Source organism: Anser brachyrhynchus (genome assembly GCF_964034855.1).
Source record: "Anser brachyrhynchus genome assembly, chromosome: 7".
NCBI lineage: Eukaryota > Metazoa > Chordata > Aves > Anseriformes > Anatidae > Anser > Anser brachyrhynchus.
In genome coordinates, this window is record NC_137701.1 from 36,138,664 (window position 1) to 36,151,342 (window position 12,679).

At 36.8% G+C, this 12,679-nt stretch overlaps 1 protein-coding gene across 2 annotated transcripts in view; it reads right to left on the bottom strand.

Moving 5' to 3' along the window:
• Window positions 1-12,679, bottom strand: part of LOC308198226 (von Willebrand factor D and EGF domain-containing protein-like) — a 178,457-nt gene that overhangs the window by 47,406 nt on the left and 118,372 nt on the right. For both annotated transcript variants that reach the window (XM_080600292.1, XM_080600291.1), the window contains exons 19-20: window positions 12,498-12,650; window positions 10,906-11,070 (exon numbers count right to left, since the gene is read on the bottom strand). In XM_080600292.1, the coding sequence (XP_080456418.1) occupies window positions 10,906-11,070; window positions 12,498-12,650 (318 nt within the window). The remainder of the gene's footprint in view (window positions 1-10,905; window positions 11,071-12,497; window positions 12,651-12,679) is intronic.

The following is a 12,679-nucleotide window of genomic DNA, read 5'->3' on the forward strand; positions in this document are numbered from 1 at the left end:
TTTTTTTTTTTTTTTTTTTTTCATTTTCAAGCTTTCGGAAACAGGCTACATCTAGACTTGGACTAAGAGAAGTCACATCCCCTCCTGGCACCAATCATTTCTGTTTCCAGAGAGACTGCATTTCATACTTTGCCTGGGACATGGTGGACTAAGTCAGTGACCCAAGTGTCATTCACCCAAGACTTCACTTAGACTCGAGCCCCTCCATACCTTTCTTCCCAAGCAATATGCCTTGGAGACAGCCCCACCCTGAGACACAACTAGCAGCTGACACCTCAAGCTCTTGCTGTAAACCTCTTGCAGACATGAGCAGTTGCTTCCTCTTTATTGCTGTGCTTCTCTTCACAGCTATTAGAGTAAGATATTTTTTTTTTTAATGTAACTTTTTCATTCGATCACAAGTAGCAGACACTATCAGCACATGCAATCTCTGTGTTGTAATCCAGGTGTTGCTCTGTCCTTTTTTTCTACTAAAAAGCCCCAAAACAGCCTACTCTTCATCTGGAGACTGGTTCCCTCTCCTTAACAAGATCATCTGTTGTTGGTTTCTTCCCCCTCTCAGTTCAGAGTGTTATGGGCACCTTTAATTCTGATCAGGTTGCAACTCTTTCAGAATTCTGTGAGTAGTTTAAGAATTCATCTCATTATTAACACAATTCAATAAATTTACAATTTGTGTAGTTTTAGAGCTATTAACATTTAGTAGTACATGCTGTGTAGCACATTTCTCATTCAGAAGAATGTCGACAGAGAAATGCTCTTCTGACATATTGCGCTATGTGGGTCATCATTTAAAATTTGAAACATCTACCAGCACATATATCTTATTTAAAATGTCAAGATAGAACAGAAAAATTACACTGGTCTAAGAAGCCTTGTTACCAGAGTATTAGGGATCATCCCATTTATCTCTCTATTTTTTTTGCATTAATATATTTTTTTTCTCTGTATTTACTTGGTGAGAAAGGGGAAATGGAGCAGCTGTCAATAGGAAGCTCTAGGGAAATTCTGTTTTTCCATCAGCTCTTAATCTGCTGTTTTATTTGATTAAGTTTTGGCATAACTTCTTTCTCTATTCAGAATACATTTAATTCCTACATCTTCTCTTTAGCCATCCAAGCATACCCTAAAATGTTCCCTCTCCCAAATATTCAGAAATGAAACCTTGATTCTCCTGTCCTTGCTTTGAAGCATCCTTAATTCCCCCACGCTTAGATGCTGGTTGAATTTCCCCTGTCACTGAAGTCCCTTTGCTTACAATCACAAACAGTAACTCCCAGAATACCCAACTGGAAATATCCCTCAACTCCCTTAACAGAGTTACAGCTCTGATGTCCCAAATTTTACAGAAGGTGTAGTCCCAGGATTATTTTTGTAGGAACAAAAGAGCTTTAAAGACTAAGATTGGAATATTATTACAATATTTGACAGTAGCTTCAGTTTAGAGATCATGATGCTTTACCTATTTTTTATGCAAAAAAAGTGAAAAGTCAAAGGTGTTATAAAAGATTTTAGGAACACACATCAAACACAAAATAAGCACGGAGAAAAGTTAATCCACTCTTTGAAAAATGTGGAAATAGAGGATACCAGTAATAACTTTTCTGTAAGAAGTGTCCAGATCTAGAATTCACAAATCAGAAAGATGTGAAGCTCTGTGTGTGAACCACCAGCTGTGCATAGGCAGATAGAATAAACCAGCCAGGCTATTTGGCTCGTGCTGGGCTAATGCAGCTCGACAGCTTGTGGACCTAACGTGCCCTACATCCCGACAGGTCAACACATGAGCAAAGCAATTGCACTACTCTGCATCCATCTGTACAGGCATATTCAGCCTCAGTAAAATCCATGTTCTCAAAGCATCATTTCTGTGCCAGGTTAATTCATTCACTCATTGCTTTAATAATAAAATTAAAAGGTGACCATCTAGTTCACTGTCCCTGAGCTATGTTTCAGCCTGGTCAAAAATGAGATTGTGTTGCTGGTGTTTCTACCTGAGCAATTCTCTTCCCCTTCACCTACCAGTGCCATGAGCAGTAGGGAATATTCTATGGGGCTGGCATTAAAGCAATTCCTTCCTCTGTTGCAGACTCTTTTGTTTGTCAAATGTGGCTGCAGCTGTACGTACACAATTCTGTAATTCTGTTTAGAAATCTGCAATGCAAATTTGTTTTGTGTGTATAAAACACAAAATCATACTACTCTATCATAATGCTTTTTGTGAAGAAAACCTGGGATCTGCAGCCAGTTCACCCACTAAACTTTCTTTAAGACTCTCCCTGTTTTGAGAGTAAATAATACCCACAAATATTAGCAAATGAACCTATGGCTGTGTCTGCTGCTTTGTAAGTATTTAATTGATTATAATTTACATATACTTGGAAGCATGCATATTCAAATTTCCTAAATAGTGAACTTTAAACTAATGTTTGTTTTAGCACTGTTGTATTTTAAGTAAATTCAGGGGATTCTGCTTACCTCAACACAGAGGCTACATTACGTTACAGGCCATAGAGGACTAGAAGAACTTAGAGAACTTCACACTGCAGGGAAGTTTGGTAGAGTCTCAGATTCCTTGAAGTGCACCCTGACAAAGTTAATTCTTAAAATGTCTTCAGCAAGGACAGGAAAAGAAATTCTTATTCAGCCATTTTGAAATATTTTTTACAATTCTGATTTCACCCAGAACTTCTAAAACTACAATCAAGATACCTGATACAACTACCTGATGAGTAGCTGGTACAGTTCTGAGACGAGGGATCACATGTAGGCAAAGTGCCAAGACGTTGCAAGACATCAATGACTACAAAGCTGTATGGAAAAAGTGAGTCTTTGAGGAAAATAAAGTAGTCTGTTCCTTTGTTTGTAAACTCTGTTGGTTTGGGGCTGTTATTGTTTTTGTTTGTTGCTGGTGGGTCTTGTTTGTTTGACTTGGTTTGGTTTGGTTTCCTTTTGTTATGTTTTCTATACATTTTCAATAGAATTTTTAAAGTCAGTGTCACCAGAAATTGTGTTTTTAAAAAATGATGTGAGCATTATTGAATGCAGAAATATGAGTGTGCTCCCCAAACAGGATTTTTTTTCCTTTTTTTTTGTCTTTATCAAAATATATATTTTTATTAATATCTTTTTCAGACTGTATATGTATATTATAAACTAGATTATTATTATTATTATTTTTTTTTTTACAAACAAGCTGTGTTTTCTCAAACACCTCTCCTACTACCTGGCAGTTTATTTCATGGCTTAATTGAAAAGTTCTGTCCTAGGGGTGGGAAATCTCAAAATGTTCCATGCTGTCTCACCCCTTGCATGGGAGACCTGCTGCTCTCTGTTCCTTTGTTACTCTGTCTCCTTCACTGCTCCTTCCATTCATTGGCTCTAAACCATTCCCTTCTGCAGTTTTTAAAAGTGTTCTTCCTGTATTTTTCTCTGAATATCCAGCTAACAAAACAGGAAGCGAAGAAGAATAGTTGTGTTAGAAAACACCGTGGATCACCCTCTTAACCCCCTCATAACCATTTTATTGCTCATTCTTTTGTTATCCCTTGTCCACCTCTCAGACCTAAGGCTGAAAGACCAGAGGCTTTTACCTCTCATCTTTGTGTTCTACCTTCTCCAGTTATTTTAGTCTACAACTGCATTACTTCAGCAGCTATAAAGAGAGAATTAAGATAGATTCCATAAAACTAAAGTATATTTTCTATTCAGGAATTGGCAGTATATTTTACTTCAGCTCAGCATTGAGAAAGATGGAAGAATTAATAAAAACTCTTTTCTTATCTGATGATGCCTTGTGGGCCTTCAGACTCTCTCATGTCTTGAACAGATTGGTAGATATACACAAAATAGACAAAATCAAGACAGATCTTCAATGAAGCATCCCTGCCTAGTTCTCTGAAAAATCTATGTAGAACACTTTAGAACTGTAATAGATTATAAAGAAAGTTCATAACATTTCTTCAAAAGAAAATCCGTAATATTTCTTCAAAGAAAAAGTAGCTTAAATTTGAATATTTTACGGAAATTCTCTTTTTATTTGATTCGAGAAATAAATGCTCTAAAATTATAATTATATTGTTTGTGGCTGTAAACACATAAAAATGAGCTACTTTACATATGAAAGCCAAGAAACAATCTGAACTATGCTTTGCTGGAGACCAATAATGAATCTATTTTAATACCATAAAAGCACATATAAATACTCTTGGTGAAATCACGCTTTTATAAGTTCTCCACAACTATAACTGATTTGGCTGAAAATTACATATAGTGTTATTTTTTTCCTAATATATATTTTAAAAAGGCAAAAAGAAAGGAATTTTGATAATAAATTTTCAGATTGTGTGCTGCAGAATTCCCTTGGCAGTTCTGCTAATCTGCATCTAGTCTAACCAAACTCCCTAGGCCACATAGGGTTTTAACACTGTGACATACATAGCCATCAAGAAGATGAAAGGTCTCCTCTTTGTATTCAGACACCTGTAAAGAGGAAGTTATGAGCTGACCAGAGGCATGTGGGGGACAACAAAAGAAAGAGGTTTAAGGGCTATCTATTCTGTGAGGCATTAGCTGAAGAAGATTTTAAAATATCGTGACCCAAATAACAATTCAAATCTAAGATTTTTAAGACAACATTCTATAAATACTGTAAGCAGCATGTGCTAGCATGGAGAAACTCTTCTTGAGAGCTGTTGTTTTTCAGTAAGATATAAGATTTGTCAGCTCTTCCACCATTTATAAAACTAGGGAGTTTTGCTGATGCTCTTTGCTTTGCAGTTGTACCTCTCTGTGTCCTATAGAACTGAAAACAAGACAAACAAACAAATAATCAAACAAATGTATTTTGTATTTTTTGTCATAATATGAGATAAACTCTCAATGTGATAAATTATCAGTATGAAAGATTATTCTGTCCTGTATTCTAGAAGATGAACAGTGTTGTTTTAGCTACAGACTGTTGTTGTGTCCCTTCAGAAATGAACTAGCTCTATACATGGGATGCGCAATTATTTGGGCAAAATTCACATGGATTGGCAGTGAATATCACCTGCTGCTGCAAATAAATTCAGTGAAGTGAGTGTCCTACCTCTGTAGGCCCCTGCTTACCAACAACAGCAAGGTGATGAGAATCCCAAATTTGTCATGAGCAATAATGAATCTATGAATTTCACACCATCTTTTTACCCATGGTACTGTACTCTGCCTTGTATTGTTTATGAATCCTTTTCCTCCATCTTTTGCTCTGCTTTTGCATTTAGTCACAAAACTCTTGTGTTGCTTGAATGGGGCCAGGATATTGGTCCAGTATGAATTACTTATAATTTCAAAAGACTTCTAAGTGCCTTTAATAAAACAACAACGTTATCAAATTTATGGAAATAGGGCTGGCTCACTTTAAAACCTATGTGCTATTAGAGCTAGATGATAAAATATTGCTTGGAAAGTTTAAGAGGAGATGATCTTACTCTCTGTTCTGTCAACTCAAAACAACAAACAAACAAACAAAGAAACCTCCTGGGCCTGTATCCTCTGTAGATTATTTGTTGCAGACTGAGCTGTTGTTATCACTTAAAAGTCATGATGGCATGGTGATTGCTTAAGCAAAAAGTGGCACATTCTTGGTAGGAGAGAAATGTAATCTGTACTTGATGCTCTGATTGAATGTAAATATTATTCATGGCATATAGCTTAGTCCTCTTTCCTACTGGTTTTATGGCTTTGGCTTCATTGGGCTTCTATTGCTGAGCGACATCATTTCCTAAATATATCATCTGGATTGGAAGCACTTAACAAATTCGGGATTGACAGAGTATAAGGATCAGTGAAGCTGGAAACCATTTATATTTTAAATTATCTAAACATATTACTCTTACCATGCCTTCTTTATTTATTATGTTTGGGTCATAGCACATACTGTGCAGGGCACTGTTGAGGTTTTCTTCTGAAAATACTTAATATTTTATTAGGTATCCCTACAGAGGCAAGAACCATCAGAAAGGCTCTGCGATTCCCTTTCTATCCTGACAAGTACAGGAGTGGGGTTTTGGAGACAATTACATACTCAGAGGGCAGGGAAGGGTCATAGATTATGTCCAAAATGCCTGGGTGATCCTGGTCTTGTGAAGATTACTGGCATACCATTTGCAAAAATATGCCTTTCATGAATCCAGATTTGTATGGAATGTCTTTGTGTGTCATTTCTAACCACATTTCAGCTACCTTTTCATCACATACCCCGTTGAAGGAGATGTCATCACAACATAACTTGTCAGGTTGCAAAAATGTACATTTTGGCCTGAAATACTAAAAAATAGAAACTTTGAAACATAGTTTAGGAAAGGGATCAGCAACTTCCAACACAAATTCCAAAGATGAGTTGTGGCCTGAGTTTCAATGGCCTGAGTCAGGGCTAGGAGCTGGAAGCACTGGCCTTGGGAAGCAATGCTTCCCAGCTTCCAAGCCCACAAGAATCAGCCACTGACAGCTATTACCACACAGAGACAGACCAAAGTAATATTTACCACTTATTTTGTATTTCTGTTATGTCTTCTCTGCAAGGATCTCAGTTAACTTTGCAGCTAATGACTGCAGTATCAAAAGATTCCTGCCTTCAAGTGAGCCTTGTAACTCATTGCATAAACGGTGTCAGGGCTGGTTGGTTCCTCATCGCAAAGCATCCTCTGAGTGCTGAGAAGTGTGTGTGTTCTGTCTATACCTGCCAATACATACAGGTTTTGTAGCTGAAGGTTCAGCCTGTGATGTGCCTACTTTTCAACATTTTTCAGCCTGTCTTCCAGGAACAACGCTCAGCTCACGCTGTTAGGGCAGTGCTCTTCATTTAATGGGATCGCTTCTGATTTGCACTGGTGTAAGTGAGACTGGAATCTGGGCCTTGATCTTTTTAATGCAAATTCATCAATTCTGTTTGATGAAAGGATTCCACTATGTTCACCAGTCACTTTTTGAAGAAAAATCATTTAATTGGTTCCAGGCAGCAAGAGGTCCCTACTCCTGGAGTTAGCTCCAAAGCTGAAACCTTGGGTTGGTGACCGAAACACTGTCTTGTTTTTCATGAGTTATTTATTCTTCGTGGACAGTGATCAATGATGAGTGCTAATGATAACAGCAGTAATTTCAAGGTCAAAAGTTAATATAAAAGTTAATAATACTATGTTCTTCTGGCGTTAGTGCTCTTCTGGAACACTGTGTGTTCAAACACACCCATTCTTATAATTCAAAATATTTTATGTAGTTTTTAAACCCACACCTTGATGTTGATCTGACAGTGGTGCAAATGAGAAGGTCACAGAGGTCTCTGATGTGAAATCAAAGTGAGTTCAGAAGCATGCTGCAGGTACTGGAATAGTGTAAAATGCAGTACATAAACATAACAAGTAGCTGGCAAATCCAAACGTATATCAAGTGCCAAATGTCTACTGTACTGCAAATTAACTGCTAGGGCAGGAGTGCTAGCAGTTCAGAACGGAAAGAGCAGAACTCGATTACAGAGATCATAAAATAATCCTCTCCCCTGATCTTCAGTTCCCTAAACCAGAAGAGGCAGAACAAGCTGGCTCTGAACAATCTTTTATTGGTGACAGATGTGGCACTGCTTTGTCCAGTAAAATTGCTGGTTTACTAATAGGAAAAAAATAAATCTTTTGTGATGACACCTACCTCTCTAACCTGCAAAAGAAAGTGAAAACAGATGGGTATCTCTGAGACCGTGAGTGATGAAACCAGTCTAGAGAAATACCAGCAGCATCTGATGAGAACTAATATTGCAACATGCAGTCACATCACCAGCATCCCCCTTTAAGACGTATTCATTATCTTTAAGCCAAGAATGTAACCTGTGATACTGCATGGTTTGATTTAGTAGATGTGGCTCTTCCAGCAAAAAGGTAACAGATATGTTATACAAATGTGAAGCATGCCCAGTGAAGCCTGGGCAGATTTAAATTCCTTAGACTTTCCTCCTTATTGTCTACTCACAAAATTAAGAAACTGTTGATGTTACTAATAGATATATATATATTTAAGTGTAGGTTACCTGCTTTATAGATTTTGAAGGGAGATAAATGCTTATTTTATTTGGTTTACCTCAAAACAGTATATATGAGAATGAATGTATTTTTAAAACTAGACATTTCCCTTTGTGTATGAAACTCCATACAGGCTTTGGTACTGGTGATGTTTTTTCCTTAAGACTGATCAGATGTACCTCACAAATAATTTCAACGAAGTCTGGTTGATTTAAACTGGTACAGATTCCTGATATAAAGTGGGTAAAACATGTAAGTGAGAAGAGAATAAGGCCCTGCACTGTTGGCAGAACAGGCAAATGGAGCTTAGAAACTTATTTCTGGAATTTATATAGTTTGCAGTACGCCAAGTACATCAAAAGATTAAAAGCTATCACATATCAAGGACTTTTGGTACATATTCTCATCAAACAGGGACTTAGGAAAAAATTTTCTTATGGCATTTTTTTTCTCCTCTGTAGTCTACAAAGGGCAGTTGGGTAATTTTTATGACTTCTATATCAAAACACACATACCTTAATCATTAAATAGTAACAACTGAGTACAACTTCATGTCAAAAACAGCCAATAAAGTACAAAAAAGGAATTAACAAGAGAATTTTTACATTGAAGTTAGTAGAGTTGGAAAAAAAATGACATGTAATCTCAAAGCCTTAACAAGCACTGTAACAAGCTGAAGAGGATTTGTTCTGTTTTGTTTGAAGACTGATAGCATAAGTTACAAGGGAGAGAGGCTATTATTCTAATAGGGAGGATTTCACAATATTCATAATCCATAACTGTACATAAAATTAATTGAAAGATCATTCCTTTTTGTCTGATATCTTTTAATCATCAATATTTCTGCTTGAACTAGCAAAGCACACGTGAAAGAGAGTTAAACCGATCATTTTGGTTATAAATTAGGACTCTCATACAGCTGCAGCAATTACTTTTGTTTCTAAATATGAAAATGAATGACTATTCTCATTTAACCTTGAGGCACATGATTATTTTAAAGGCTGATCTTGCCCATACAGACATCTTGCATAAGGCAAGAAAGATAGAAAATAAGTCAATTACAGTTCCTGAAGTCCTGACAAATGAAAACTGTTTCTAAAACTGAGAAGAGAGGTAAAGATTCTCATTGCTTATATTATGACATAATTCACCTGAGTGAATATAAGGCTCTTATGGAACAAAAAAATCCTTTTCATCCCCTCCCCAGGTTGCATGGCTGTATATGTAGCATGAAGTCCTTGATTCAGTTTACATATTCAGGAGGAAAAAGAGGAACAACTTCCCAGCCTCTGATATCCAGCTCCCTTTTGAAAGAAGTGTGTATTCGTTTCAGATCATCATACTTTGGGTATTTCTTAAGTCTTGCCTGGAGCTGTATATAACAGGTATAAATCATAGTAAATGGCAACTACTGTCTGTGCTTCCTTTTTAGAACATACACAAATTTATTGGTTAATGTTTATATAAGTACCGTGTGTCTCTGATTTACTATACCAATATCTATATCTGTAGAATATCTGTTCTACTCAACAACATTTAAATGACCTTTGGGTATACAATGCATATCCTATTATCCCATTAATGACAAGGTGCAGCTTTGGGCAATAACAGAAATGTTCGTTTATTTATATGCACAGTGATTTATATTTTTTTGCTCAACTGCTTTTACAGCTTACCAAGTTGTAGAACAGTCAATAGCTGACTTTGTGACTCTGACAAACTAATACATTGTACATACTCATTGCTAGTCAGAGGAAGAAAATTGTTAGTTTTATTTTTTTGACCTTTAGATTTTGAGAACTAGCTCAAATCAATTTGTAGTTCAAAAAGTCTGGATGATACCTACTCTAAACAGTGAAATCAGTTCCGCTTTAATAGTGTGCATTAAAATATAACGTCAAGGCAACAGCCATTGATTTGGATACAGAATGGGTAATGAAGGTAGGTTCGTCAGTGTAGGAAGCTGGGGAACAATTTGATGTGTTTCCAGTGAGTCTGTCTTGAATGCTTAAGAAAAAGATTTAGAGGGAAACCAGGGAACCTGACCTAATAACTACTTTTATTAAGGAGTAAACATCAGTTCTCTTGGCAAATCGCTCTGTGCAGTGAAAAGGGGACAACCATCCAGACTGTCCCTAGAGAACTATGCATTGAATTATGAGAATTTCGCTGAGAGAATGCAAGATTGGATGACTGATGAGAGGTTGCTATGCTATTGCCATTTTCTGCCTGAGGTCAGGACCCAGCTTTTCTTTTATCACAGCAGAAGACCTCTTCTAATGATCAGTCCTCAGAGATTAATGGGACCGTCTGAGTTTCAGAACTCCCAAAGGAAGAATGCTGCTCAGTCTACGAAGGATACTATTGAAATGTTTTAATTATCTGTTGTGTTCAGTTGTTGGTAGAGTTGTTCGTACATGGCACTTTGTTTATCATCATCTTCACAGGTCACCTTGGAGAACAGATGCCTTGCAGCAAAAGAATTAGGAAACAAGGAAAACAGAGTGGTACTGTCATGTGTCATGTTCCCATCTTACTGAGGAGGAAACATGTTTTGAAATCATATGCCAGTGCTGTGGCAGAAACACAGATGTGGTGATTCATACCATCTAGCAAGTCCCGTTGTGAAGACTTCTCCCTAGTGGCAAATGAGAAGGTGAATCTCATTCCTGAGAGACAGAGATTCCTGAAATAAGTCCTGCTAGCTTCTTGTCAGGTAAGAGTGTTCACAGTCAGAAAAAAGGCTTCGGGGTTTGACTATAAAGCACATTGTAGTGTAATGCCATACTAATTCATATTTGCTTACTGCCTTTGTCTGCAAAACTTAAAAAAAAAAAATCCAAAAATGAGTAAGTACCTGGTCTGGGGACCTTGCTACAGATTCGACCATTTCCAAAAAACCCTGGTGGACATCGGCCGCAGACATATCCAATGTAAGGGGGTTTCCGATCAAAACACAACGCTCCAGGAAAACACGGCCTGTTGGCACAGGTAGTAACATGGGACAGAGGCGCTACATGACCTAGGAAAAAAGGAAGTTCAAGGACATTTATTTATAATTTCTCAAATGAAAGGCATATATAAAAATAAGTGTGACTGTCTTAAGCCTGGCTAAAGTTTTATAACTGCTTTTATTCTTTTGAAGAATAATTAATGCAGAATGTTCCCAAACCTTGTGCCAAACATGAGAATGTCCTGTAGGCACAGCGTAACAGAACAGCTGTTTCTCATTAAAGTAAGATTTATTAGTCCTCTAATTGCATGTTTTCAAGTTTATTACTCAAAGTTCTTTGGCATTTTTCAAAGATAATATAGAAACTGTAATTTTCAGCATAAGTGAGAGATTATCTGAGTAAGAAATGGTATTATTCTGATGTCCTTTTGGTCTTCTATCATTGGAAAGTAATCATCAAACCTTACAGTACATATACCTTACTTTTAAAAATTCACAGTCAAGTGCATATATTTCTGATCTAGAAATCATCCTTAATGTGTTGAACCTTGTATGACAAGAGACTATTTTAATTATCTTAGAAATATATGAAAAATTAAATACTCTGGTACTATATAGTATTTTATCACTTATGATGTCACTGAATAATGAACTCCCTGTGAAGTGTTTAATAGTGTCGACAGAGAACAGATGATGAATAAAATCTAAATGATGGTTGTAGATCTTTTTTAATTGCCTCCAGTGAGGTCTCTATCATGACTCTCAAGTATTTCAGCATTATCCTTGCACCTTGCCTATGACATTATGACAGATCACCTCTTTGAGGTGTGTTCTGGTTAGCTGTTCGATGGCCTAGTACAGATATACAAAAGTAGAAAAACCTTTGTATATCTGTATAGTATCTGTACAAAAACTTCAGTACAAAACTGAAAAAAAACAAACAACTTCAGTACAAAACTGAAATACTGATTAGAAGTGGGTCAACATAAGCAATGTGCAAACATACACACCTCTTAGAGGGTGCTGCAGTGCTCAGGGTCCTGTTGTACTGATGGCAGGCACAAATATTCTGAGGAAAGCACCTGCTGAAGTCACGTCAATACTTCATTAATGCTCAAAGCTTGGTCTTAATGCAATGACTGCCAGTCAAATGCAGGAATAAAATTCAGCATCACATGGCTATGGCAAGTTTGCATAAGCTGTCATTCTTATCGTCTTGCTTTCCATTGATCACTAAGATTTTGAGTGATTTTGTTCTATCTCAAAAGTGACATGAATTCTACTTAAGCCTGACCACTCTGATTGCTAAGGGCTCTTTCCCCTTGCAAAATCATTTAGCAGCAATCTGCAGTCTGATGTATTGAGGGGATTTTGATTTTTAACTCTATCTTTCTGTGATGTATTATAAACAGTTTATGTTTGCTATTAAGATGGTAAAATGCATGATTTCTGAATATGCAACACCCCAAAAATATTTCATATCCTTGTATACCTACCACGTGTATCACTTCTGTTAAAATTCTTAATTACAGGAGAGTTCTTTGCCTCTAAGGGTTGCAGTGGCCACTCAACTTTAGTCTTGTTCAAGTCACCTTTGCCATTGCTGTTGTCAATGACTAAAACCTGTGTAATGTCAGCAGCAAGCACAGCTGTAAAAAGAAAGCATGGAGACGAGGAA